The sequence below is a fragment of the Myotis brandtii genome, unplaced genomic scaffold (genome assembly GCF_000412655.1).
Source record: "Myotis brandtii unplaced genomic scaffold, ASM41265v1 scaffold519, whole genome shotgun sequence".
Taxonomy (NCBI): domain Eukaryota; kingdom Metazoa; phylum Chordata; class Mammalia; order Chiroptera; family Vespertilionidae; genus Myotis; species Myotis brandtii.
The window spans coordinates 1,967,691-1,995,505 of record NW_005369782.1 but is presented as its reverse complement, the minus strand read 5'-3'; the positions used below and the strand labels follow the sequence as shown (position 1 = coordinate 1,995,505).

Here is a 27,815-nt window from a genome sequence, read left to right as displayed (position 1 = left end):
CAGGGAGGGTGCAGGCAGGGGGTGGGGTTCAAGAAGCCTGCAGCCAGGGCCGTGAAGTCGGCAGCTGAGGAAGGCCTACCCTTGCACGAATTTCATGCATCGGGCCTCTAGTTGATAATACTAACTGAGACAAGCTATTTTAGTGGTCAAAGCAGACCCATTTAAGGAGGTGATAGGTACACTTAGATCTTTGTCCTTGGCTTAAAAATGTCAAGTGTCGGGAAGAGCTTTTCAGGAAGGGGAAGCAATCTGAAGAGGCAACAAAGTGGAAAAGACCTTGGCTCAATCCAGGAATTGAAATTAGACAAATGAGGCTGAAGTTTCAATGTTCTTCAAAAGTAAGCAAGAGAGAAACATGGTATTTTTTAATTATTTCAAATTATGGGAACCAAATAAAGCAATAAAGAGGGAATACTGTAGTATGGGATATTGAGTAATGGATGGAGGTAGAGAATCTGGTTCCAAAAAGTAGGGTGAAGCCAGAAAGCTAATCAAAGCAGTTTCAGGTTGATACAACTGGAAAAAAGGAACCACTAAAAACTGTTATAAAAATAATCTGGCATGATATAATTAGTAATATAAAGAATGGCAATTCCTTCAAGAAAGTATACAGTAATAATTAAATATTATTCACCTGTTTTAGGATGAAAGCTGTGTATCAAAGACCTCTATATATAATATATTCATAATATTATGTTCATTTACTTAAGAGTTACCACCAAGAAACTACTCAATTGGCATTAAGAAGCTATATATCATAGATGCAGTAGGTTCCAATTTCATGTGTCTCAGTAAAACTTTTAAATATGCTAAATTTAAGCAGCAAAGTACAACAAATAATACGTGGAAAGTGGTTTCACTGCAGTTCTGATGGTTCTATGGTATTTAGTTCTACGCTAAAACATACTAGATACTGGTTCTAATTATGGATAAGCAGGCCAAAGAGTAATGCATGTGGCTACAAGAACATACTAGATACTGGTTCTAATTATGGATAAGCAGGCCAAAGAGTAATGCATATGGCTACAAGGCCTTTTTCACTCTTTCTAAAATGTTACATGAAGACAATCCTCACCTGATTAAAAGAAATATCATATAAGATTATGATGCTCAACTGAATTAAATTTCTGTGGCTTAATAATTATTAAATTTTTCCTTCCATCCCCAGAAAGAAAACAAAAACCAACCAACAACTCCTGTGTTTAGAGGTTCAATCACACCTGCCTAATTTTATGGTGCTCCTTAAATAGCATGTATCTTGAGATTAGTATACATTCATCCATTGTTCCTTTAATACATAGTTACTGAGTACCTACTATGTGTAGAAACTGGAGTAGGCACTAGGGAGAGAATGGTGAAGAAAGAAAATTTTATGAATTATGACAGGTTCTGGAAAGAAGAGAACAGAGCACCCTGAGAGATAATAACGTGCAGAATAATACAGAGTGATTGGTCAAGGAAGGCCTCTCTCAGGAGCTGACATTTAAGCTACGATCTGAAGGATGAGCAAGAGTTAGATAGCGGAAAAAATTATCAGGCAGATGAAGCTGTGGCTTATGTGGAGGTCCTGAAGGCCTGAAAAACTAAAAAAATGTTAAATGCCTGGAGCACAAATACCTGAGGAAAACTGTCTTGAGATGGGGTTAGAAAGGCAGATAATGGAGAAATATGAGTGATAAACCATTCATATGAATAAATAGTGCTTTTTGTCGTGTTATTTCTCAAGGTTATTGCCATCACAATTTCCATTCATTTCAACCATATGGTCTTATATAATGAGGATAGATTTTGAGGCCAGAAAATAAAAACTATAACTCATTCAGTTGATGGCTATGAAGAGATGTCAGGGTCTTACTTCAAGCAGAAGAGTGAAAGCAGACCAAATACCTTTCTCTGGGACAAAAGGACTTACTAATTTCTATGACCAGTTAAAACTACTAAAGACAAAAAGACTTTAAGATAAAAAGACTGTAAGATAAAAATGAGTGATTTTTACTTTTTTTACAACTCATTTGACTTACAGATACTCAGTAGGATATTTTCCTTCTGCTTGAAATCAGTTTCATTTTCTAAATAAGAAATGCTATTAAGATTTTTTTTTTTTTCAGTATCCAGGGGTATTGTAAGTATAAATGTTTGAGTTTAACTCTGATTTGAAATAAAGTAAGACTCAGATTCCAAGGCATTTCCCTTAGAATTCAAATATTTTTATTATTCATGGAAATTTCAAAAGCCTAATATGCTTCTCTTTTAAATCTACTGAAATCAATAATGAACAATTTAGAGATACGGCTTTTTTAAAAATCTTGAAGCAGCATAACTTTTAAAATGAATATTCAGTTTTCTCTGAAACAGTTACACAGTCACTAAAGACCAATGTCCTAAAGGACTTAGAACTTGATAAGTAAAATCTTTAATAAAAAAAAAACACCTTAAAGTTACTATTTTATCTAGATCTTAAGATTACCAGATCCAGAATAAACTGACTTTCTCAAATTATCCATTAAATAGCCCACTGTTGTTACTAATATTTTTTCTTACTGCAAAAGAGATCTTTAACTCTACATCCTTAAAAACTTTATCAATCAAAACATCCTCCCTGTATACTTAAATAAAGAGAAAATGTTTATGTTTATGTTTAAGGTTTAGGATAAACTTTGATAATAAAAAAACAGGCTATATAGAGAAAATCTAGCTTAAGTAAGAATATCAGGACTCTACACTTCTTTTACCCTATTGATTTCATTTGGAGAAAGTTTTTAAAACTCCGTAATAGAACAGTACAACAGATTTCCTGATGGTAATTTTCTAGGGCTTTTACTCAGAATCCAAGAAACTGCTTCTTACATAGTTGTACACAGTAGTTGGTATTTTTCCAATAAAACAATGCTAAATTCTATTTAAACCAACAAAAGAGCTAAAGGAAACACAAATATATTTCTAGCAATAAAGAGAAACCAGAAAATTAATACAGGTAAATGGGGGAAGAGGATTGAGCTACATAATATTGATATCATGTTATATTTAAAACAAATTTTAGCACAAAATTAACTATGTAAGTTGATTACAAATGAAAATGAGAAGGAAACAAAAAAGGACTCACTCATGTTAAAAATCATTACACATAATGCGTGCAGGTCTTTTTCAAAATTATAATGTTATCTTCTCTAAGTTTGTCCCAATTAAAGAAAATCGCCTTACAATTTTCACTTTACTATGACCATATCACAAGAGACTATAGTCTCCATAAATGCTATAATCTTGAGAGAAAAATCATCTATTGGACCTTTCATGGGAAACTTACTTTATTCACCAAATAAACCATGAATGCATGCTGTGCCCTGAGCTGGTGAGTTATACAACTGCGTAATATTTTGCAACTGAAGGAGAGTCTGCCTTTTGTGTATCACTTGTTATCCTACATGAACTATCAGCACCAGACATGTTTCAAGGCTCTTTATTTTTATTTTAATGGTAAGAAACAAATGTTTTTTCTATTATCTTCATATTATTTGTACAGATGAAAAGAAATATGTACTTCTACGAAGAATAACCTAAGATATCTTTATATATGAATTTATTTTCCTATACCAAACAGTTCTAAAAACTAGCTTCAATCTGAAAAAAGAAACTGTGAAGTCACATTTCACAAAAATTATTTGTGAAAATTGAAGACTGAATTTTGAATTATGTTAACGACTACTTTTTCACAGTCAAGAAAATCTCCAGTAGAGCTGTGGGAAATTAAAATAATCATAATCACCATGAAGAAAAATGAACATGAAAACTTACTAAAAAAGGTGATGAGATACCCGAAGAAATTTTTAAATGTTCAAACTAAATGAACTTGATTCTGAACTCCCATTAGAAATTTAAAACGGTATTATGTAAAGTTAAGTAGAAAAAGAGTTTTACTCTAAGGCACACTGGGACCTAGAAAAATTTTCACATTCTTAAAAATATTTTAAGAACCCATTGTGGCCCTCGAGTCAAAAAGTTTGCCCACCCCTGCTCTAGTTCCAGATGAACTTTCAGCCACATGCAATAGATTGTTGACATATTAAAATACGTGGTGTACATTCTGCTGTGTCCAAGCTTCAATGACCTGCAGTGAATTGGAAACTTCCTAAAATAACATCTAATTAAAATTCTTTACAGTAGTTTGAGATTGTAATACGGCAAATAAAGTCTTTCTCTCTCCTTGTTTATTTGCCATCTGTCTCTTAAATGTCAAGTACTGAAAATGCTACAAGAATTCTAGTTATTTTAATCCCACATAAAGAGCTGTTTTAATTTTAATCTCACATAAATAAATAATTTTAATCCACATAAATAAAGTAAATAAAGAACTGTTACATCATAGAAAATTATCAGCAACATAAGATAGCCACACTGGTCTTTAAATGTATTGGTTACCTTGAGTGACTAAAGGAAAACACTGTTTGCCTTCTTGTGTCTCATATATAAGCTTTATTTCCCAACCTTAATATCATGTCAAAGATGTACTAGGACCACCATGCTGCACAACTCCCTGGAGTGCCATTTCTCCTAGGAAAGAGTAAACGTGTCAAGACAGATCTGCTAGACCACCTTTTCTTTGTTAATAGTTTCTAAAATCAGAAGATCCATTCCATCAAGTCCAGGAGCCCTGTACTCTGTTTCAGATGCTACCAACATCTTCCTCCATCCCTGATCAAAACAATCTATCATGGTTCTCTGGGTCTAAAACCAACTCTCAAAAAATGAAACATGAACTTAGGAGAGTCCCCAATCTTACCATAATGAATTAAATTGAACTGTATTATGTAAGATGAGCTATCAAGATAAATTAAAAAGAATAATTCAAGGAGGTTCCAAAATTAGTTTACAGAAATACCATGAACATACCACAGGGGCAATGTGGAATTAAAAGAGTATACAGGGTGGGGCAAAAGTAGGTTTACAGTTGTGAGTTTACTCTTGTATTATTACTTATTAATTATTGTATTATTTTCCATACGAACAGCTTTAAAAAGAAAACCTACTTTTGCCCCATCCTGTATATCTTAAGGATTGGTTTCGACCTCCAAAGTTATAGAAAGAGAATAACTATTTGCCAAACATTTTAAAGCAAGTGTTAGTACTAAAATATGGCCTGGGAAAAGGATGGATCAAGGCCAATCAAAATGGTAAAGTTGAGATTACTGACATCCCACACTAGTTAACTTACAAAAACACAGAAAACCACCCCCACCTTGGTATAGTGAGTCAAAACAAACTGCTGACAAATCCTCACAGCTATGTGAGGGGGCGCAACAATAATACACAGTGAGAACACACATGCCTCTGTTTTCCTTTAAAGTCTGTTTCTAAGTCTGCATGGTTGATAAAAGAGAACAGCCATTCCTTTCTTTAAAAGCCCTGTCTACATATTCAAAATGTCTCAGATGTCCATGCTCCTGCTAAAAAAAAAAAAAAAAGGAAGGAAGAAAGAAAGCAGCAAATATGGCAAAATAATATCTGATCTCACCCTCCAAGCTTGCCTTTAAGAAAAAGAGATGGCAGTTAAGTAAATACATAAATACAAATAAAATGTTAGCTAAAAATCTGAAAACTGAGTTTCAAGTTTAGAAATTCTTATCTGTTTTGGGGAACCCCATCAATAAGAACACAAGAGGCTTACACTAATAAGCCATTTTTTATTTGTGCACATGTACTTATGCCCTCCCTGAGGAGTCATAAATGCTATAGCGACCATCTGCTACACAGCAAGCTATAAAGAGGATAGAGCACCTCTGTCAATAATACGTGCCAAATGAAACCGGACTATTCATGTCGAAAGCATAGATTTTTTGGAGGATTCCCCAGTTGCTGAAAAGTCCTGTGTATTCAGAGTCATAAATACAACATAGCACAGAAACAAAAACAGTCTTTGAAGAAATGTTAAAATAAGAATAAGAGGAAGTGAAAACACTCATAAGAGCTCAGAAGGAGAACTAATCTGTCAGTAGGAGAGCCGTGAAATATGCTCATTACCATGCGTAATTTGGGGGAACAGGCAGAATGGTGAATTTTTGAGGGATGTATTTTATAGGTGCTAAGGGAAACCACAAGGACATTCCATTAAAGAAGTGCTCCCAAATTGTAGTAACCAACAGCTTTATCCAAAAATGTCACTACATCAAAGACAGCTTGTATACACAGAGAATTAGGAATTATTTTAAAATATAATTACTCTAAATAATGGCACTAGCATGTTTTTTCCTTCTAAAATCAATGGCCCTCATTGCCAAATCTGAAGAAGTTGATATTCAAAGTTGACCTACAAATCCTAACAGGTAGCCTTTGACCACTTTATTGGACATTTTCCCATGTAACACTTTCACTTTCTCCTGTTTCCAGGCCCTAGTAGACAATAATCAAGGAATAGATCAGGTTTTTCAAATAATCCTACAGCAATTCAAGAGAAATAATCACAGATTTTTATGAGTGTTTGCCAACTATGGAATACTGTTCGGGATACTGTAGGAGATACATAGGAGCAAAAAGTGGCTTTTGTCTTTAAAGAATTTGAGACATTTAAAATGACCTTTCTTACCACCATTTTAAAAAGATAGAAATATTTGATAATATATAGTTTAGTGCCACATAAATGCTATAGTCTGAGGAAAAAAAGATTTTGGCTAGAGCGATCAGAAACTGCTGAAACAAGATGGGGATGGGGACAGAGAGGGAGCTTTGGCTCTATCAAGAATAAAGAGGATCTGCATAAAGGGGGGCACATAGAAAAAAAAGATAAAGTCTAATGATAGTGATTAGGCCAGAAACTTTCAACCTTTATCATAAACTAATTACTAAAATTCTGTGGCACACCAAAAAATATATATGCTGTCGCTCTGACAAAAAAATAAGTATAATATTGATTCATTCATATTGGACAACTATTGTTGTAGTGCCTGTTTTCATTTTTGTATTTGACAATCTAAGGGAAAAAGGGTCAGTACCCTTGACTAAATAGTCAGGTATTGCATGTTTTAAAAATTCTTATGGCACACTAGTTGAAAATCACTGGATCAGGCCAATCTGAAACGAAGAGATAAAGAGAATTTCAATCCTTTTTTCCAACAACATTCCTTTAAAGGCCTTACAGAAATTTATCTTTCTTGGGGATTCTTTAAAATAACTTACAACTGTGAGTGGATCCCTGCGGTGATGATAGAGCAAGCTTAGTAAAGTAAAAAAGCTCTGAATGGATCCAGGATTTCAGTCCCCTCTGTGCCACTTCAATGATCCCTCATGACTGTGTATATAAAATATGATTTGACTTGGCAATTCTAAGAGTAGGCAGGTTATCAGAAATAGCTAGGGTACTTTTTAAAAATGTGGCTACTCAGATCCCAACTGGTAAAGGCAGAGGTACTGTAGGAATTCAGTGGTCTGTACTTAATCATTAGGATTAGAATGCATCAACTGGTCCAGGGACTATGTAGGGAAGCGCTAGACCAGATGACCACCAAAGAAATTAGTAACTTATCTTGTGTTCAAAAAAAACCTACAAAAGAGTTTAAATTTACTGTACTTTAAAAATTATCATATATATCAGAATACTGACATAAGATAGGAAATGGGAGTCTAGAGTGGCTTTAGCTCTCAATCATTGACTACGTGTCATTAACTTTTTATTGCCCTTAGAGCAAGCATGTCAAACTCAAAGGCTAACATGGGCCAAATAAACAAGGTTTAAGTTTATGTGGGCTGCAAAAAAAACCAAAAGCTTCAATTTTCACAGAAATATAGGTAGAAATATAGGTTTATTTTGATAGAGACATGCTGAATACAAAGGGCTGAAATAAATGAGTAATCCTTAACATAAAATAATAGAAAATTTTAATAAAAATTAGTATTTTTTCTTGAACATTAACTTACCAAACACTGAATAATTGCACAAATTAATGAGCATAATGCAAATAAACCTATTTTTCTTGTTCTCCAAAAGCAAAGTATTTCCTGTTGCGCACACCAAACAAGTCAGTCCAAAACTAATGACGTGGCAATTGGCTGCTAAAATATTCGCTGCTAGTATTAGTGGAGAGAAATGGTGCAGACTCATAAGGGAAATGAATACAATACAATTACAGTGATTGGTCATTAGTGTATGTTGTAGTTCGTTATTAATAACTAGAGGCTCCGTGCACTGGTGGAGTCCTTTGGCCTGGCCTGCAGGGATCAGGCTGAAACCAGCTCTCTGACATCCCCCGAGCGGTCCCAGGTTGCTAGAGGGCAGTTCTCAGGTGATGTGCCCCAGAATTGGGCTCCCTCCTCTCTGGTTCCGGGTGCATCACCTTAGAACCGCAGCTGCCAAGTCACAGAAGCTCGGCAGCTCCTGTGTTGAGCGTCTGCCCCCTTGTGGTCAGTGCTAATCATAGCTACCGGTCAGATGGTTGAACAGTAGGCCAGTTGCTTAGGCTTTTCTATGTATAGATATGTATAACAGGATATTGTAACAATTCAGTTACGAAATTTTTATTAAAATGTTTCTTACATACCATTATATTGGCTGGGCCACAGAAATATTTGTTGTGGGTCACATGCTTCCCGCGGACCACGAGTCTAACATGCTTGACTTAGAGGATCACATTGGTCAGTAATTATAAAGCATTACTGGCAGAAATAGGAGAGAAAAGATAATCAAAGCCAGGAAAAGTGTTTATAAATGCCAAGTGCCTAAGACTGCCGTAGATTACATCAACAAGGCAGGGGTCAGTAAGTTATGCAGTCTCTGTGGCAACTTCTCACTTCTGTCACTGTAGTCAGAATGGGCAGGTATTTGTGGCACTGAAATTTTTTTTACAAGAAAGAAGTGTGATCTGGATCTGACCCACAGGCTGTAGTTTACCAAGTACTGATAAAATGGAAAAAAGTATGTGATACATTAGCAACTTCAAGATTTCAGATGCTTTATGAAAACAATTTTTACATATCCAACTGTGGGGAGAAGAAACTAAAGTTAGAATTTTATTGGGAAAAACATTCACAAAATTTGGTAAAGAGAATGTTCTGTTTCTTAGGCCTTGAATCCATGCAAACCTCCCTTAACCAGTTAAATGAGACCTGGCTGACCAGAACGCATTCATTCTTTAGTCAAAGTAAAGGTTTCTGAAATTTCTGGAAAAGAATAAACCTGACAGCTTCATATGCTGTCACATTCACAGAAAAATCAATATACCTCACTAAAAAACCTTTAGAACAAAAAGTGAAGTGTTTGCACAACTGCAAAATAAGCTAACATTTTATTTCCATTAATATATTGGGGGGGGGGGAGTATTTAGGGAATCTTTCCTATTAAAGGGAAAAAAACTGCTCATCTAGAGAAGTTAAAAGCTTAAAAAATCGCAGGCAACATTTCACACACATACACACGGGGCGGGGGAAGGCATGCTTGAGAAATGAAACTTTAAATAGTCCTGAATTTAATATATAGAAGCTGTCTTGTTTAAAAAAACAAGCTTGCATTTACTGACCATTTGAAATATATATTAATACTGGTGTAATGAAGATGAGAAAACACACCTCATTTTCACAAGCATAAAATGTGCTAATTGTTCAAATGAGTCCTCCTGAAACAAACTTGAAAAAAGGGTTTACAATGCCGATGCCTTCAGATGCAAACAGCTGCAGACTCAACTGGTAATGAGACATCACTTAGAAGTATATCACAGGTGATTCCTGTCAAGTCATGTAACCTCCACTCAATGTAGCTTCTCTCAATAGAAAATGGAATATTTACCACTCATCTCTGAGATATAGACCAGTGATGGCAAACCTTTTGAGCTCAGCGTGTCATCATTTTGAAAAACCCTAACTTAACTCTGGTGCCGTGTCACATATAGAAATTTTTTGATATTTGCAACCATAGTAAAACAAAGATTTATATTTTTGATATTTATTTTATATATTTAAATGCCATTTAACAAAGAAAAATCAACCAAAAAAATGAGTTCGCGTGTCACCTCTGACACGCGTGTCATAGGTTTGCCATCACTGGTATAGACATTGATAACAAAGATAATGATTGAATTCTTATCAAACAAAATTCCACTCTTCCTAAACTACTAATAATTTGTTTTCCATTATTTGGGACTAAACATAAGTTTACAGCAGTCAAAGTTTAAAAGAGAATGAGGTAAACTCAAGGAAAAAAATTGTTTTCTCTTTTAAAGGATAATGAGGCTGAGATAAAACTGTCTTAGTATATTTGTGCCTTCTTTTATCTTTGAATATTTGTTTCCCTAGAAAGCCAACAAGAAAAGAAAAATTTACATTCAACAGTTTTCACTATTGTTCTGGATGTCACTTTTTTTTCAGGCTTGAGAAGACTAAGAGGAATTGGCTGGCAGGAGCAAGTCCGCAGAGAGGTTCCAGGGCAGCTTTTCAATCAATGATAAAAAGAGGGCAGGCATATGTGGTGCTACCCTTCTTTCCTCAGTCTTGTAGCCTTAAAAATATGGAGCTGCAGCAGAAAGTCTACAACCATGAGGTTCTAGAGCAGTGGTTCTCAACCTTCCTAATGCCGAGACCCTTAAATACAGTTCCTCATGTTGTGGTGACCCCCAACCATAAAATTATTTTCGTTGCTACTTCATAACTGTAATTTTGCTACTGTTATTAATCGTAATGTAAATATCTGATATACAGGATATATTTTCATTGTTACAAATTGAACATAATTAAAGCATAGTGATTAATCACAAAAACAGTATGTAATTATACATGTGTTTTCCGATGGTCTTAGGCAACCCCTGTGAAAGGATCATTCGACCCCCAAAGGGGTCGCGACCCACAGGTTGAGAACCGCTGTTCTAGAGTGAGGAAAAGCCCAAATACTAAGGAAGGGGACTGCAAGATCAGAAAGACCTTGGGTGTCTCACAGCACTGAGAGATATACACGATGGGCAAAAGTAGGTTTACAGTTGCTGATATGGAAAAGACATGTAGGTTTTGATTATTACAACAGCTTTATTCAATCAAAAGAATGTCACAGTGCAACTGTAAACCTACTTTTACCCACCCCGTATATCCCTAAATATGTAAGCTACTGTTGGTTAGGTATTGTTACTTTTATTTTTTTTCTTTGATTATGTCTTTATCCCCCCATTTTCCCCCCAACCTCCCAATCATGCCCTCACCCTCAGCCCCTGTTGTCTGCGTCCATTGGGTATTGTTACTTTTAGCCAAATGCATTCCTAAGTGATGCAACTTACTTGCTCAATCCATGTTGATAAACACTTATAAAATTTTGATCATCCAAAATTTAGATTAACACTTTAAGCCAAGAGTTGGCAAACTATGACCTATAGCACAAATTTAGTCTAACATATGGTTTTGTAAATAAAGTTTTATTAAAGCCATTCCAATTCATTTATATACTGTCTATGCCTTCTTTACTACTCTAAAAACAGAATTGAGCAGTTGCCAGAGGTGATCTGACAAAGCCTAAACTATGTACTATCCAGCTCCTTATAGTTTGGTGACCCTGTGCCATTTTTAGAAACAATTATTTACACTTGTTTAAACTAAAAGTCTAGAATTGATTCTCTGAAATCTTAATTTGAAGTCATACTTAAAATACTTTTTATCTTATTAGAGAGACACAAAAGGTGAATGTGAATGTACCCTTTTCTATGCCATCAACACAGAAAACACCTCCCACCCTTTTTTTTTAATTTGCAATACAGAAAACTTTGTAAACAGATTTAGTGGTGATGATAAGTCATAATTAAATATTTTAATTAATTCTCCAGAGTTTATCACAAAGTAAAAGAATGAAACAGAAATTCTTAATCAAAGATAATCAGGGCTATTAATATTACAACTTTTAATTAAATGCATATATTTATAGCATTAATAATTTCTAAAGATATGGTATTTTATACATTAAAATCAGTAAGACTGTCATAACAAATTACTTATAAATTAACATATATATATAAAAAATTTTATTTTTGATGAAAGTTGAACTTGCTATGCTTTTCAATATATATGCATAAAATTAATGGATAAATTAATTCACCATGCTTTTTATTATAAACCTGAAAAAAATTACAAAAATATTTAAGCCAGAGGTCTTTCAAAAAGAATAATTTTAAATCATTTTGTTTGGTATTTTCTTCTACCAAGCAAAGTTTTCATACTTTTGTGACACACACTCAAGTTTCAATTTTCTCCCCCTCCTTAGTATAAATTTTACATTACTACATTTGGTCACTTACAGTGAATTTTGTATTTTAAAAAGATTTTTTTTTAAATCCTAACCTCCACCCTACCTGTGAATGTGACCTTATTTGAAAATAAGATCTTATAGACATAGTAAAGTTAAGATAGGGTCATTATTCTAGGCCTGATCCAATATAACTGGTATTCTTGTAAGAAGAGAGAAATTTGTTTTTGTTGTTGTTGTCGTTTTTGTTTTTAAATATGGAACGCTTCACGAATTTGCATGTCATCTTTGTGCAGGGGCCATGCTAATCTTCTCTGTATCGTTCTAATTTTAGTATACGTGCTGCCGAAGCAAGCACGGGAAGAGAGAAACTTGGACACATGCACAGAGAGCAGAACACCAGGTGATGACAGAGACTGTGAAATTATGCCACCACAAGCCATGGGATGCCCAGGGCCACCAGAAGTGGAAAGAGTCTTGGAAGCACCCTTTGTTCTTCAGTGGTTCAACCAAATAACACAGGCAATCTCAATCTCTTTATTATTTGAACTAGAGGCCCAGTGCATGACATTCGTGCACTCGGAGCAGAGGAGGGGGGTGCCTCAGCCCAGCCTGCGCCCTCTCACAGTCCAAGAGCTCTTGGAGGATGTCTGCCTGCCGGCTTAGGCCCACTTCCCGCTAAGCCGGGCCTAAGCCAGCAGGCAGACAGCCCCTGAGGGGTCCTTAGCACTGCTGCGGAGTGGGGAGAGGCTCCCATCACCGCTGCTGTGCTCCCCAGCTGTAAGTCCAGCTTCTGGCTGAGTGGTGCTCCCGCTGTGGGAGCGAACTGACCACGAGGGGGCAGCTCCTGCATTGAGTGTCCAGTGCGCATCATAGTGACCAGTCATTCCGCCGTTCGGTCAATTTGCATATTAGCCTTTTATTATATAGGATTCTGTAAGGACCTCGCATGTGAATCTGAAAACTATATGTGTTTAAATGCAAATTCAAACAAGAACTGAAGTTTTAACTATGAATTTAAAGATACCAAAGATTAATAATAAAAATGGGCTTAGAAAAATGAGTATTTCTGAAGCACTGTATCGCAAAACAGGACAGGACTACATTTTTATGACCTGCTCAATTAGTGCTTGATGCTAATCTGTTTGGATTTCTGGAAACTTCACTTCTTCGTTAAATCACTGAAACACACACACACACACACACACACACACACACACACACACACACACATAAAGATGCTTCTAGGGCTAGATTTCCAAGCATTCCTCAGGGCTATAGGATTATCACTGCAGCTTGTCTGTTTTATAAACATACTTTAATTTAGTTTTGTAAGAAACTGCCAAAGGAGCTTTCTCTAACTAAATAACAAATCTGCCACTTGAAAGACATCAGTCATCAACCTTCTCTGTGGGAGTATTATTATTATGAAACTAAAAACAGGCATTCTTTCTTAAGTGCTTCTGGATTTTAATTATCAAATTTGAATGTCACCAGATATTTAGTGAAAGGAAAACATCAATTTTAATAAGCTGCCTTAAGACTGAAAACATAAAAGGTATTCAACCATAAAGCCAACTTCACTTGAGTTTTCTGAGTTGGCTTACAGTCTTATAATACAATAGTTATCACTCTCAGGAATTTATAAACATTTGATGAACTCTATGCTGCAAGAAAAAAAATCTTCAATTTTAAAATGAAAGTATCATGTGTGTATAATATATAATTTGACTTGGAAGGAACTTAAATGCATTGCAATGAAAATTTTCACAGCTAATAAACCAGGAGTTGGGGGATGAATGGTATTAACACAGGAATGAAAAAAAGTAAATAAAACAAATAGCAAATAAATGGATTAAATGTAAACACTTTATTTAAAAACAATGGATTTAAAGTTATACCTAATAACTTGTATTCTTTTATATTTTTAAATTGTACCCCAAAAGGGAAACTACTGGGGAAACCGCTTTCACTTTTTACTTACATGAAAATCAACAAGAAAATTGCTTTGTATCTGGTTAGCAAAGAAGCATGGATCTGTTAGCCATGAAGTCTTTAAGAGTCAAATTCTGCAAGTTCTCACCTGCCCACTCTCACAGACGCCCTTTGTTTAACTTGACAACATTTGTCTAAATAACTTCCTTGTGGCCTCTATTTTCACAGTGTGTTAAAGAAATAAGCTCCTTTATTTCCAAACTTTAGAAAAGTATACTCACATCTCCCAGATAACTGAAATATGAATAAAAGCATTCTTATCAAAACTTAATAAACTTTTTACTCATTTATGATAAATCAATGTCAGGAAGAGATTCGCGTTTTCTAAAGAAAATCCCATTTCCTACCTGGCAGACACACTTCCACTTAAAATGACTGACTAGTATTTGTCCTCTGAATCCAAGTTACAGATTGTCATTTTAAAATATTAAAAAGTAATATTTTCATTCCTCTAATCTTCCACTAAAATGGAAAAAAAATGCCTAGGATGCAAACAAATACAGAGAAAAGTTAAATAGTAACTATGTATGTTTACATTGAAATACTTGTGTTCAAAAAAACATCAATAACCTATTTTAATTTATTAAAAAATCATTTTTTTCTACTTGCACTTATCCCATGAAATGCAAAAGAACTGCAATTTTCACCATTTGTAAATTAAAAAAGAGAAATAGACTAGGTTAATTTTTAAAGTGTAAAATTATTTTTTAAAAGAGTATAAGCCATTCCCTTTCCTGTATAGTAAATGATATTTCATAGAATAAATATCATTCGCTAGTGCACAAATTATTTAAAAGGAAGATTACTAAGATTAATTCTCCTGCAAATAATTATTGTGATAACAAAAACAATATTTTTACCATAAACTTACTGAATTTGAAAAACTATAAACTGATGTAGCAACAGCAGCATTTGTCTGAAACAAACTACAACTTCCTTTTATGATGTCGAATGAAATATCTGAGCCCAAAAATATGGTGAATACCCAGAAAATAATTTAAAAGCTGAAAAAACAGATTGGAGTCAGGAAACCAACAAAGGTCACAAAGACACTTGGGGCAGAAACGGCCTCAGACCGTGAGATTGCTGCACTCAGTTCAGCAAGCATCTTTCCTCACTTCCTGCTCCTATATACAGAGCTGCCTAGGAGAAAATGTGGAACTACATGACACTACAAACAAGGCCATTAACCTGTGAGGTCCAGTAGTAATTAAAACTGTTACATAAAGCCCACACTGTGCAAACAGGTTAATCTCTTTATGTGGTTAAACTGAAAACCCATGAGGAATTACAGAACTACTTTGATGATCATGTAACCAGCATGTTTTGTGTTATACAAACATAAATATTTAAATTAATGCAACATTATTCTTTGGCCAAAGCAATGTTGTCATACAGTAGTATGAGGAAAGAAAGTAGGCTTGTTTGCAGCTTTGTGTGTTGTTGTCACTTTTATTGTTATTATTGTTGTAACTAATGTTTTTGATTCAGCTTTCAACTAAATCATGTATCTTTTATATGTCACTTCCACAATGTTTTGGTACACTAACTCATAAATTACAACACAGATATAAACAGCAAGCCAAGTGATCTGTAGTCCCTTAGCAGGAAAGGCATTTTATTAATGTAACAGGTTATACATTTTCCTTTTTTCAGCCAAATGGTCAGTGGAGAAAAGATTTTTTTCCTTAAAGATTTTAAATAAAGGCTATCATTTTCTAGAACTAATTTTTTGATGTCAAAATACTTCTAAAAAACATCTTAATTGGAGTGACTATTATTACACCAGCTATACAAACTATGATTTGGTTTCTACAATACACGTGCACAAGAAAAGGTCCAGGGCTTTGAAATAATATCAATAATAACACAACATCTGTGTAACACTCTCCGGCAGAAATATTTTAAAAGCCTTTATTTTCTTCACAGATACATTATCAAACACAGAGCTACTTAACACCTCAGTCAACTTTTGGTTTTGTTTCAGTGGTTGTAAACCATAGTGTGGGAGGAAAGAAATGGGTTGTAGCCCTCTGGTTCACTGAAACAATTCTAAAATAAGGGAAATCTGCATATTATTAGGTCATCACCTCTGGGTGTTCTTAAAAACAGTGCCCAACACCAGGCCTTAAGAGCCTGTGATTAATACATAACTTTTTATATGAAAAAGTACATTTTATTATTAAAATGGTCATCTGATGAAACTGCCAGTCAAGTCACCAAAGAAAGGCATCTCCATTAGTGTTAACATTTGTCAGCGATCACTACCTTCACACCCATTTGCTTCTGCCACTAACACTTTAAGCAATATAAGTTTCTCTTCTTCTCTGTGCTTCAAACTATAAATTCCTCCTTCTCCATAAGATCCCAACCCCCAATCCACACATATGCACAAAAACGTTATGTGTGCCAAAAATCACTGAATTACTCTTCCAAGAAATATCAGCTCAGAATGGCTTAGATCAGCGGTTCTCAACCAGTGGGTAGCGACCCCTTTGGCAGTCGAACAACCCTTTCACAGGGGTCGCTTAAGACCATCCTGCATATCAGATATTTACATTACGATTCATAACAGTAGCAACATTACAGTCATGAGTAGCAACGAAAATAATTTTATGGTTGGGTCACAACATGAGGAACTGTATTTAAAGGGCCAGAAGGTTGAGAACCACTGGTTTAGACACTCAACTGGAGAAGCACTAGCTCAGTGAGAAGTTCGATTGTAAATAGAAAAAAAGAAAACAAACTATGGAGTAAAAGTGACACTAGATAAGGAAGAAGTTACTGTAAAAGTCGAGGAAGGCATGCAGCCTGCCTCTACGTAAGTCACTATTCCACCTATTCTCAAAGCAAGAGGCTTGCACTATGTGCCTTAGGACCTATTTCAGTAGTAAACAAATGTATCTATACTTTCTACCTCTTGCCTTCTATACAGGAAATACATTTTGTGGCATTTACTACATTTATCTTTCTATTTGTTTGTATTTTTATCACATATATGTTAAGTTGCTTTAAAAATTCAGACTACTCATATTTTTGCAATCAGTTAAAGCAGAAATAGTTCAAAATTGATACATGAATTTTACCCATTTGCCCTTACATTTAAAGCATCCACAGAGTCTATTTTTGATACAACAGGAACATTAAAATAAACATTTGATTCATATACTCATCTAGCATAATTTTCTTCAATAAAGTACTAAATCACTAGAGAAAATATTGGTTTATACAATGAACTCCAAATTAATATTTTTATTATAATTGTCCTACATTTTTAATCTAACAATACTAATGTCCTTAGTAACATCATTTGTATAATTTAAAAAAATATTGTTTAAGGAATTTATAATATTCCCAATAATTAGTGTATCATACATGTAAAAGCCATTCTGCTAAATAGAATACTCTGTTCCCTAACAACTAGGATCATGTTTTAAAGTTTCTTGTATATTCTATAGAACAAAATGCCCAAGAGCTTCATATACAATGGCACACGTTAGCCTCAGTTTGCATTTGGAATCCTAAGGGAATCTGGAATTGAGTGTAAAAACATATTACTACCAAAAGAAACATAAATCAAAAATCTATGTCCTTGTTATGATGGACCAAGAATGGTCCATTATGAATTATCCCAGCTGTGGGCAAACTACGGCCCATGGGCCGGATCGGGCCCCTTTGAAATGAATAAAACTAAAAGAAAAAAAGACCATACCCTTTTATGTAATGATGTTTACTTTGAATTTATATTAGTTCACACAAACACTCCATCCATGCTTTTGTTCCGGCCCTCCGGTCCAGTTTAAGAACCCATTGTGGCCCTCGAGTCAAAAAGTTTGCCCACCCCTGAATCATCCTATACAGTGGGGCCTTGACTTATGAGTGTCCCGACTAACGAGTTTTTCGAGATACGAACCGTCTCTCGGCCGAGTTTTTGCTTTGAGTTTCGAGCTAAAATTCGGGTTATGAGCCAGCTTCAGATACCCCACCGCTAGTTGGCGCAGCGAACTTCACAGTGAATGCCACAACATCAGCCCAGCATCACGGGTCTCACTCATTCACTTTAATGATTTGACACACGAGTAATTTGAGTTATGAGCTCTGTCACGGAACGAATTAAACTCCTAAGTCAGGGCCCCACTGTATAATAAAAGAGAAACATGCAAATTAACCATCCCTTGGCTATGTTTAAGCCACACCCACAAGCCACGCCCACCAGCCAATCAGGAGAGAGTATGCAAATTAACCCAACTAAGATGGTGGCGGCCATGGGGCTGGAGCGAGCAGGAGGCTTGGGCTCCACTCAAGGCTACAAAGTTTCAATTATAGAAGATAAATAAAACCAAGATACCTGCTTCCAGCCCAAAAGGAGAGGCTGGGAGCTTGGGTCGCCAGGGGGAGTGGCCAGCCTGAAAACAGCCATCAGCCCCTCACCCAGGCTGGCCAGGCACCCCAGCGGAACCCCCGCCACCCTGAAGGGGCTGTGGGCAGCCTGAAAATGGCCCTCAGCCCCTCATCCAGTCTGGCCAGGCACCCTAGCTGGGACCTCCACCCTGAAGGGGCTGTGGGCAGCCTGAAAATGGCCCTCAGCCCCTCATCCAGTCTGGCCAGGCACCCTAGCTGGGACCTCCACCCTGAAGGGGCTGTGGGCAGCCTGAAAATGGCCCTCAGCCCCTCATCCAGTCTGGCCAGGCACCCTAGCTGGGACCTCCACCCTGAAGGGGCTGTGGGCAGCCTGAAAATGGCCCTCAGCCCCTCACCCAGGCTGGCCACACCCCCATGGGGTCAGGGTCTCCGCTGGGAAGCTTGGCCAGCCTGAAAACAGCCATCAGCCCCTCACCCAGGCTGGCCAGGTACCCCAGCGGGACCCCCACCCTGATCCGGGACACCCTTCAGGGCAAACCAGCCAGCCCTCACCCATGCACCAGGCCTCTATCCTATACAATAAAAGGGTAATATGCAAAGTGACCCTAACAGCAGAACGACTGGGAATAACTGGTCACTATGACACACACTGACCACCAGGGGGCAGACACTCAATGCAGGAGCTGCCCCCTGGTGCTCAGTATGCTCCCACAGGGGGAGCTCTGCTCAGCCACAAGCCAGGCTGACAGCTGCCAGCACAGGAAGTCCGACTGCAGCTTAGGCCTGCTCTCCGCTGGGCAAGTGGACATCCCCTGAGGGCTCCCGGACTGCCAGAGGAATGTCTGACTGCCAGGTTAAGCCCAATTCCCTGGGGAGTGGGCCTAAACCAGCAGGTGGACATCCCCTGAGGGGTCTCAGACTGCGAGAGGGCACAGGCCGGGCTGAGGGACCCCCCCCGCCGCTGAGTGCACAAATTTTTGTGCACTGGTCCTCTAGTGATTAGATATTTATCAAATGTAAATTTTGCATAAACACAGCTGGCCACAGAATATGGGACATGGATGACAGTAAAATCTAACTAGGAATGCTAGACAAGCACAAAAACTAATAAACTTTGTCTTAAGGTTGAATTTAGGAGAGTGACAAAATTTAGACACTTAAAATACAGAATTTAAAGAGTAGTATCAATGTAACCAGTCATCATTATGCAATCTATCATCATCTACAGAAATCTACACACAATCAACCAAAATTTATAGAGTCCCCCACGATATCCTCCTACACAAAAAGTCACAAATATAAAAATTTATAAATGAAATGGTTTTTACATCTAATGAGTTAGAAAATGTTTCAAGTTACTAAAGAAGAAGTAAAAAGTGGGAATGAAGTTTACCACATTACATATTACTACAACCATTAAAATACTGTAGAAACTCAAATTCCTGACGTAGAAGTTACACACCTTCTCACTGTCCTAATACCCTAAAATGTAAATTTTTAAGGGACCAGGAAGAATTTCAGGGCTACTAAATCTGAATAAGAACTGTAAAGATATTTCCAGAAAAACTTAGTTTTATTAGATCAATGGTAAGACTACGAAGTGAAAATATAGTTTTAAACAAACATCTGGCTTCTCACAATTGTGGCCATTCTTGAAAGGTCTAAGAAGAAACAATCACTAGGATACATCTCTACCTTACTTCTAGCTCCTTCTGGCAATCCAAACTCCCCTGAGCAGTCCTGGGGAAGATTCTTAGAGCTTTAAGTTAAAAGGCAATTGGAAGATTTACCACCCTCAAGATATGTGGTCCAAGAATATTAAGTGATGAACCTACAGTTATATAATAGGTTAGACTACTATGCTTATGTTAGGGTTCATCACTAATTTAGAGAGCAAATAATGAATAAGTAAATCTTTATGCCATTTTACATTGGGGAGAATGTTTTCCTATGCTTAAATTAGATGGTTTTATATTCTCTATACAATCCTATGTCTCATTAGGCTAATTTTCCCAAGCTGAAAGAAACATTAGAGGTTTCTTAGATATTTTTCTATATATAAAAGGAAAATAAAATCCACAGAGGTTACCTTAAACTGAAATTCAACTTAACTATGTTAAAACATTATATATTTTAATTAATACTATATTTGTTTTTCAGTTTGGAAATCTAAGTAAAGTAGCACTATCAGTGAATATTCTCAATATATTTAAAATATCCCAGAAATCAAATGACTTAATATATTTTTACTTGGTTTAAGGTAGATCATAAAATTTAACATTAAATTAGCCAAACAACAAAGCTTTAATGAGGAGTCTCTAAATCAAAAATTATGGCTACAAAATAAGGAGTCAGTTGATGCCTCCTCCACCCCAGTCTAGTTTCTCACTTAATAGACAAGTATGAGAATGGAAGCTACATCTCTCACCCACATCTACCACACCCACACATTCAATCAAGACTCCATCTTAAAGACAGTGTTTCCTATATCAAATGCTGGTGGATGTGGAGCAATAGGAAACCAGTGGCAATGTAAAACATTACAGCCACTTCAGAAGACATTTAGGAGTTTCTTACAAAGCTAAACATAAGCTTACCATAAGATCAAGCAATCATGCTCCTAGGTATTTACTCAAATGAGCTAAAAGCTTATGTCCACACAAAAACCTGCATATGAATATTTACAGCAGTTTTATCAATAATTGCCAAAAACTGGAACCAAGATGTCTGTCAACAAGTAAATGAATAAGCAAACTGTGGTATACCCATGTAATTAGTATTATTCAGTGATAAAAATAAAATAAAAACAAGCTATGAAGACATGGGGGAACCTTAAATGCATATTGTTAAGTGAAGAAAGCCAGTCTGAAAACATTATATTATTACATGCTTTCAACAATATGACTTTCTAAGAGGGTTAAACCATACTGCGGAGCAAAGGGCATTTTAAAAGTAGTGAAACTATTCTAAGATGATACTGTGCTAGAAAATACATGACATTATATATCTGTCAAAACCCACAAAACTGTATGACACAAAGAGTGAATGCAAATACAAACTATGAACTTTAGTTAATAATTCTGTATCAATATTGGTTCATCAACTGTAACAAATGTACCACACACTACACAAGATATTAATAATAGGAATAACTGCATATAGGAGAGAGGGTACTTTCCAAGTAATTTTTATGTAAATCTAAAACCGCTCTAAAATATAAAATATATTTTAAAAATTAGAACACTCTCTCACAAATTACCTATTATCATAAATTTTTATAAAACTACAAGGTCTAGATAATGTGAAAAGGGAATACACAATTGAAATGACATTTCCCCAAAGTAAACACATTTTGACATTTATGCTACCTGTGAAACAAAAGGCAACATAAATGACCTTAACACTAAGAAATAAAATCTGAAATAGTCTTACCTGTCCTGTGACTGCTCCTCGTACATCCTCTCCTTGCCTTCTTTAAAGAGTCTTATGGCCCGTTTTGACTTTTTCATTAGACTATCAATGTAGATTTTAAAATATTCATTCTCACTGAGTTGGGCAAGTTTCTGGTTGTCATCATATTTACTCAATATAAGTCGCAAATGCTGATATGTATCAGGTAAAATATCAAGTATATATGGTGGGCTATTTTTCAACTGAAGTTTGGGATTTTGGCACAGTCTGACCTAAAAAACAAAGACAAAAATAAAACATTTCATATGAACCACAATATTTTCTTTTATAGAGAAACTTAGTGAACGTTGTACTATTTCTTCACTTTACATAGTATGAATTTTGACTTTAAATTATTAACACCAGTCTACAAAGAGTTGACAAATATCTGTATCTATCTTAATACAATTAAATCCTATTTCCTTCTCCTCCTATTCAGTTTTTTTTATTGAATTTATTGAGGTGACATTGGTTAATAAAATTATATAGGCTTCAGGTGCACAATTCTATAGTATATGAGCTATATACTGTATTGTGTGTTCATGGCCCCAAGTCAAGTCTCCTACTATTACCATTTATTCCTCCTTTACCCTGTTCTACCTCCCGCCAACCCCCTTTTCCTCTGGTAATCACCATACTGTTGTCTGTGTACATAAGGTTTTGTTTTTTTGTTTGTTTGTTTGTTTTCTCAGGTTTTTTTGGGTCATACCTTTACTTTCAAGTCCTAAAGTTTTCATCCTCTCTTCTACAATGTCTCATTATCCATGGCTTAATAGAACTCCAGGGTATAATTATTGTATACCACTAACAGTCTCTTTTTAAAATAAAAATGAGGAAATGAGTCTCTTCTGCTGGTAACCAATGTCTCATATCTATGTATTATTTTACTACATTGAACTCTTAGGTAAAATGCTTTCATAGATTTTAATTAATGTTTTATATATTGTTCCTAACCCTGGGGAGAATAAAACATAAGTGCAATTTTAATAACTGAGTTATTAAGTAGTAAATGGTGTCAGGTTAGAACGAGTCTTTTCCACCTCCCCAGATTCTCTCCCATGCCTATAAACCTGTGTTACAGTATAACCACTCGGTCATTCCATCAGGTGCCGCACAACCACTGGGTGTTTAGGGCTGCCTGCAGAACTGAAAATACCTTCTGGAGTGAACAAGAAAAGAGAGTAACTAAACTAGTACATTCACTTCCACATGTTCATGTGACTTTTAGTCAAAATCAACACATCTCATTCTTACCCCTTGAACCAGAGTATAAGGAACCACCCGATTTAGTATTTAATTAAATCATTGGGAATTGCATAAGAGTTCTCAACCTGTGGGTCGCGACCCCTTTGGTGGTCGAACCACCCTTTCACAGGGGTCACCTAAGACCATCCTGCATATCAGATATTTACATTACGATTCATAACAGTAGCAACATTACAGCTAAGTAGCAACAACGGAAATAATTTTATGGTTGGGTCACAACATGAGGAACTGTATTTAAAGGGCCAGAAGGTTGAGAACCACTGGTTTAGATGAAATCAATGAGTCCAATAGCAGAGTGTCCATGCAGGATTCCAGACCAAGGTACATGCCCTTGACCGGAATCGAACCTGGGACCCTTCAGTCCACAGGCCGACGCTCTATCCGTTGAGCCAAACCGGTTAGGGCAATGAAAATAATTTTATGGTTGGGTCACAACATGAGGAACTGTATTTAAACGGCCAGAAGGTTGAGAACCACTGCATAAGACCATACATAGAGTGAACTTGCAAAATGTACACATACAGGCACGTTTACTGAAAGCTAATGAATAGTAAACTTGAGGGTCCCTCATATACCTGGCTCTCTTCTAAGGCCTTCATTATTATTATTTTCTTTTTTTGTAAAATTCTCAAGAGCAAGACATTTTAAACACAATTGGTTAAGACTGCCGTCTTTTTCTAATATGACTTTCCTTCCATCAAATTTATCCTGCTGTTGGTTGGCAATGGAGTATCCTGCTGTTTGTGGAATCTGGCTAATTAGAATTTGGGCTGGAGATACATTTAATTTAGCTTTAGTGGAAGGTACATGTGAAGTGCACAGTCACTTCTAAAATTAAATTACTGTCAGCAGTTGTAATAAAAGAATGACTTCAGGAATACTGTAAGTGCCAACGATGCTCACTAGCCCAGCATAGGAGCAGGAAGGTTCAAGTCAAATCGGGTCATCTGAGTGTGTCTAGTGGTACTCACAACTGTGGACAATGGAAGAGAATCAAAGTATAAAATGTACAGAGTGGAAATTCCCTGATGTTTGTGAATTTCTCATACTTTTAAAGTATAACTTGTTGTAACTTTATTTTCAAAGAAAATTCACCTTTATATCCAATTTTGTATCTATACTTTTGTATTTGTATTTTTTTTTAATTAAAAGGACCCCTCCCACCCTAACCGGTTTGGCTCAGCGGATAGAGCGTCGATTCCGGTCAAGGGCATGTACCTTGGTAGCAGGCACATCCCCAGTAGGGAGTGTACAGGAGGCAGCTGATCAATGTTTCTCTCTCATCGATGTTTCTAACTCTCTATCCCTCTCCCTTCTTCTCTGTAAAAAATCAATAAAATATATTTGAAAAAATAAAAAACAAATAAAAGGACCCCTCCAAATTTCAGGTTTCACAAAACTTGCATCCTCTGCTGGGTACTCATAAAAGTGCCTGAGCCAAATAGAAAGCAGTTGAATAATAATACTTTCAAGAACCACAAACAAAAAATCAAGGAGCCCTGGCCAGTGTAACTCAGTTGGTTGGATGTCATGGCATGCACCAAAAGGTTGCTGGTTCGATTCCTAGTCATGGCACATGTCCAGGTTGTAGACTGGATCCCTGGTAGGAGGCAACAGATCAATGTTCCACTCTGACACCAATGTTTCTCTTTCTCTCTCCCTCTCCCTTCCTCTCTCTCTAAAAATTAATTTTTTAAAAAAACTCAAGAAAATAACAAATGAAAAAAAGTACTCAAACTTGCTATCTCTCTTGCTTTTTTTAAAATAAATAACCATATAATTTTTTTGTGGGGAGAAAAATCTTCCTCAAACTATCAAGCATGAGCCCCTAACTTAAGACAACCATTTGTCACGTTCACTGAGAGCATCTATCTTCATATCTTCCTCCTCTTTGTATACAGTGCCCAAAACAGAATTGTCTAGCACATAGTAAATAGCCACACTCAAGGGGCCAAAGAGCTGCATGTGGCTCGCGAGCCACAGTTTGCCAACCACTGGTCTAGCACATAGTACAGAACTAATAAATGGGTATACAGATGACTTGGTTGATTAATTCTGGAATACCATATACCATATATATGCATAAGGTATATATAAAATACATAAATAGTATGATTTATTACTTCCCTATTTTCATGATTAAACTACACTAATATTCAAATCATTAACCCAAAGGTATAGGCATAGTTTAAATGTAAAAACTTCCCTAAAGACTGAGGAAGTCACAAATATATCAATGATTTAAGAAATCCTAGTTGAAATAGGATACAGTTTTTCAATTCTTAAAACTAAAAAATGTTATCAGAAGTATATACAAATTTCAAAAATATCTCTACTAACATCCTCCAGGAGCAGTTTAATATCAGCACATAAAACTTGGTACAACATGTCACAGTTTAAAAAATTATTAACTTGTAGTTAGGGGACTGGGCAGTTGCAAATTCATTTTCTCTATTGTTGAATATTTTAACTGATACATAAAAATTTCTCCCGGGTACTTTTTTCAGACATTCCAAATAACTGTTCTTTAATAGATTCTTTTAAATGTTACACATTTTTAATTAACTATTATCTACCTAATCTTTTTCTCATTTACTTTATTTAAATCGTAATTCTCTCTGGGAATTTATTGTTTCATTCAGTAATATTGTTTGAATAACTACTATATACCAGGTACTAAGCTTTGTGCCAGGAAATTACAGATGATTAGAAGATACTTCCTGACTCAAGGAGTCTGGCAGAAGAGACCTAGTTCTCTATAATTAACTTAGGAGCAAGGCAATTCTGCTCTAAGGGATCTCAGTAAAGATCCTGTCCAATCCATTCATTTTCAAATAAAGAAACTAAGAACTACAAAGATTAAGGGACTATTAAGAAGTCATTAATCCAACACAATAGCCGGCATCTTCTGAATCTCAAGCTGATCTTCTTTCGACCTATATCATAATTTAATTAGTATCAGACATATAATCAATGATCCCTGGCTAAACACATTTACATTTTTATTTTATTCCATTTGCAAATTTACATGAACTTTGGGACCCATTTTTTAATTTTACAAACCTTTGTGTCAGGCATTGTTTCAGGCCCTAGGGAATATAGAAAGAAAGAAATCACAGATCTATGAGTTTTGTAGTGAAAAAAACTAGTGGCTTAGAAAAGAATTGCAGGAGAATTTGAGCACTGCAAAACAGGAATGTATGAAGAGCTACATGGGAGTGTTAAGAAAGGCATACCGAAATTTGTAAAATATTCCAGGCAAAGGGTGTGCAAAGGCTTGAGAGGAAGCAGAGTGTACAGTGTGTGAAGAGCAGAGTCAATGCCCTCATTCAAAAACATAGGAACACAGAAACCCATGGGTGAGTGGTACAAGTAGGTTTGAAATCGGCTAGAGTCAGTTCATCAGGCCCTTACAGGTCATAGTTTTCTAAATTTGCACTGCGGAACGTGCAACATACAATGCTGAACTACCATATGCTGCTGAGCATGCAGTTCATCAGGTGGATTAGTATTAAATTCTGATTTATGACAGCTCCTGCCGAAAATGGATAATCCTACACCAGGAATATGCCTTCTAAAAAGGTCAAATTCGATTCAATTCAATAAATATTTATTGAGTGCCTGTTATGTGCAAGGACTGCCAAAGCCAGGAAAGAAAAACTGCTTTTCAAAAGCAGTATATTAAGGAGAAAAATCAAGCTCAACACAAGGTTCAAGTTCTGATTCAAGCAATTTAGACTTCTTCTAGAAGTACCCAAGTCACTCCCTAGAATGAAAGTGGGTCCCAACACAGCAGAGCTTACCCAAAGAACAAATCTGCAGTCACATTTTACAATGACAAACTTTTTAGGGCACCGACTGGTGCATGAGAGCATTGGTTCATTAGCAACATTACTCTCTGCTTTTGAACTAAAAGGCAAAACATTTAGTATTGGACTTAGGCTAAAAATTCCATTAAAGTCACTGACTCAAAGGATTTTAGAGCTAGCAAAAGAGGACCTTGGGGATCACCAAGACTAACTCCCTCCCTTTGAGATGACAATACTAAAACACAGAAATGGAACCTAGTTGAGAGTCAGGCACTCTCTCCATTACAGTAAACAACTGCCCTGTGTATTTATTTAAATGTATTAAAGAATTTTAAGCAGACCTCTCTGTATATGTCCGCATTGTTTGACATACATAAAAAATATACGTCTAGTCCTAACTGGTTTGGCTCAGTAGATAGAGTGTCAGCCTGCGGACTCAAGGCTATACATACTGTATATGTATAGGCAGCTGATTGGTGTTTCTCTCTCATCGATGTTCCTGACTATCCCTCTCCCTTCCTCTCTGTAAAAAATCAATAAAATATATTTAAAATATATATATGTCTAATCTATACATACTGTATATGTATTTCAATACATGAATATGTATGCACATATATAAAAATGTATATTCAATCATATCAAAGCAAAAGCACAAATATAAACACAGAATTTACAAGAATTTTAAAACCCATTAATTATTCTTGGAACACTCTTGCATTTAAAGAGTTTCCTGA

General features: G+C 36.0%; 1 protein-coding gene across 6 annotated transcripts in view; it reads right to left on the bottom strand.

The window, feature by feature from the left end:
• The window catches only part of CBLB (Cbl proto-oncogene B, E3 ubiquitin protein ligase), a 231,067-nt gene that overhangs the window by 191,225 nt on the left and 12,027 nt on the right, over positions 1 to 27,815 (bottom strand). For all 6 annotated transcript variants that reach the window (XR_001364241.1, XM_005877423.2, XM_005877425.2 and 3 more), the window contains exon 3: positions 21,986 to 22,236. Coding sequence is in view for 5 of the 6 variants with exons in the window: in XM_005877423.2 (XP_005877485.1) it covers positions 21,986 to 22,236 (251 nt within the window). In the remaining variant the exon portion in view is untranslated. The remainder of the gene's footprint in view (positions 1 to 21,985; positions 22,237 to 27,815) is intronic.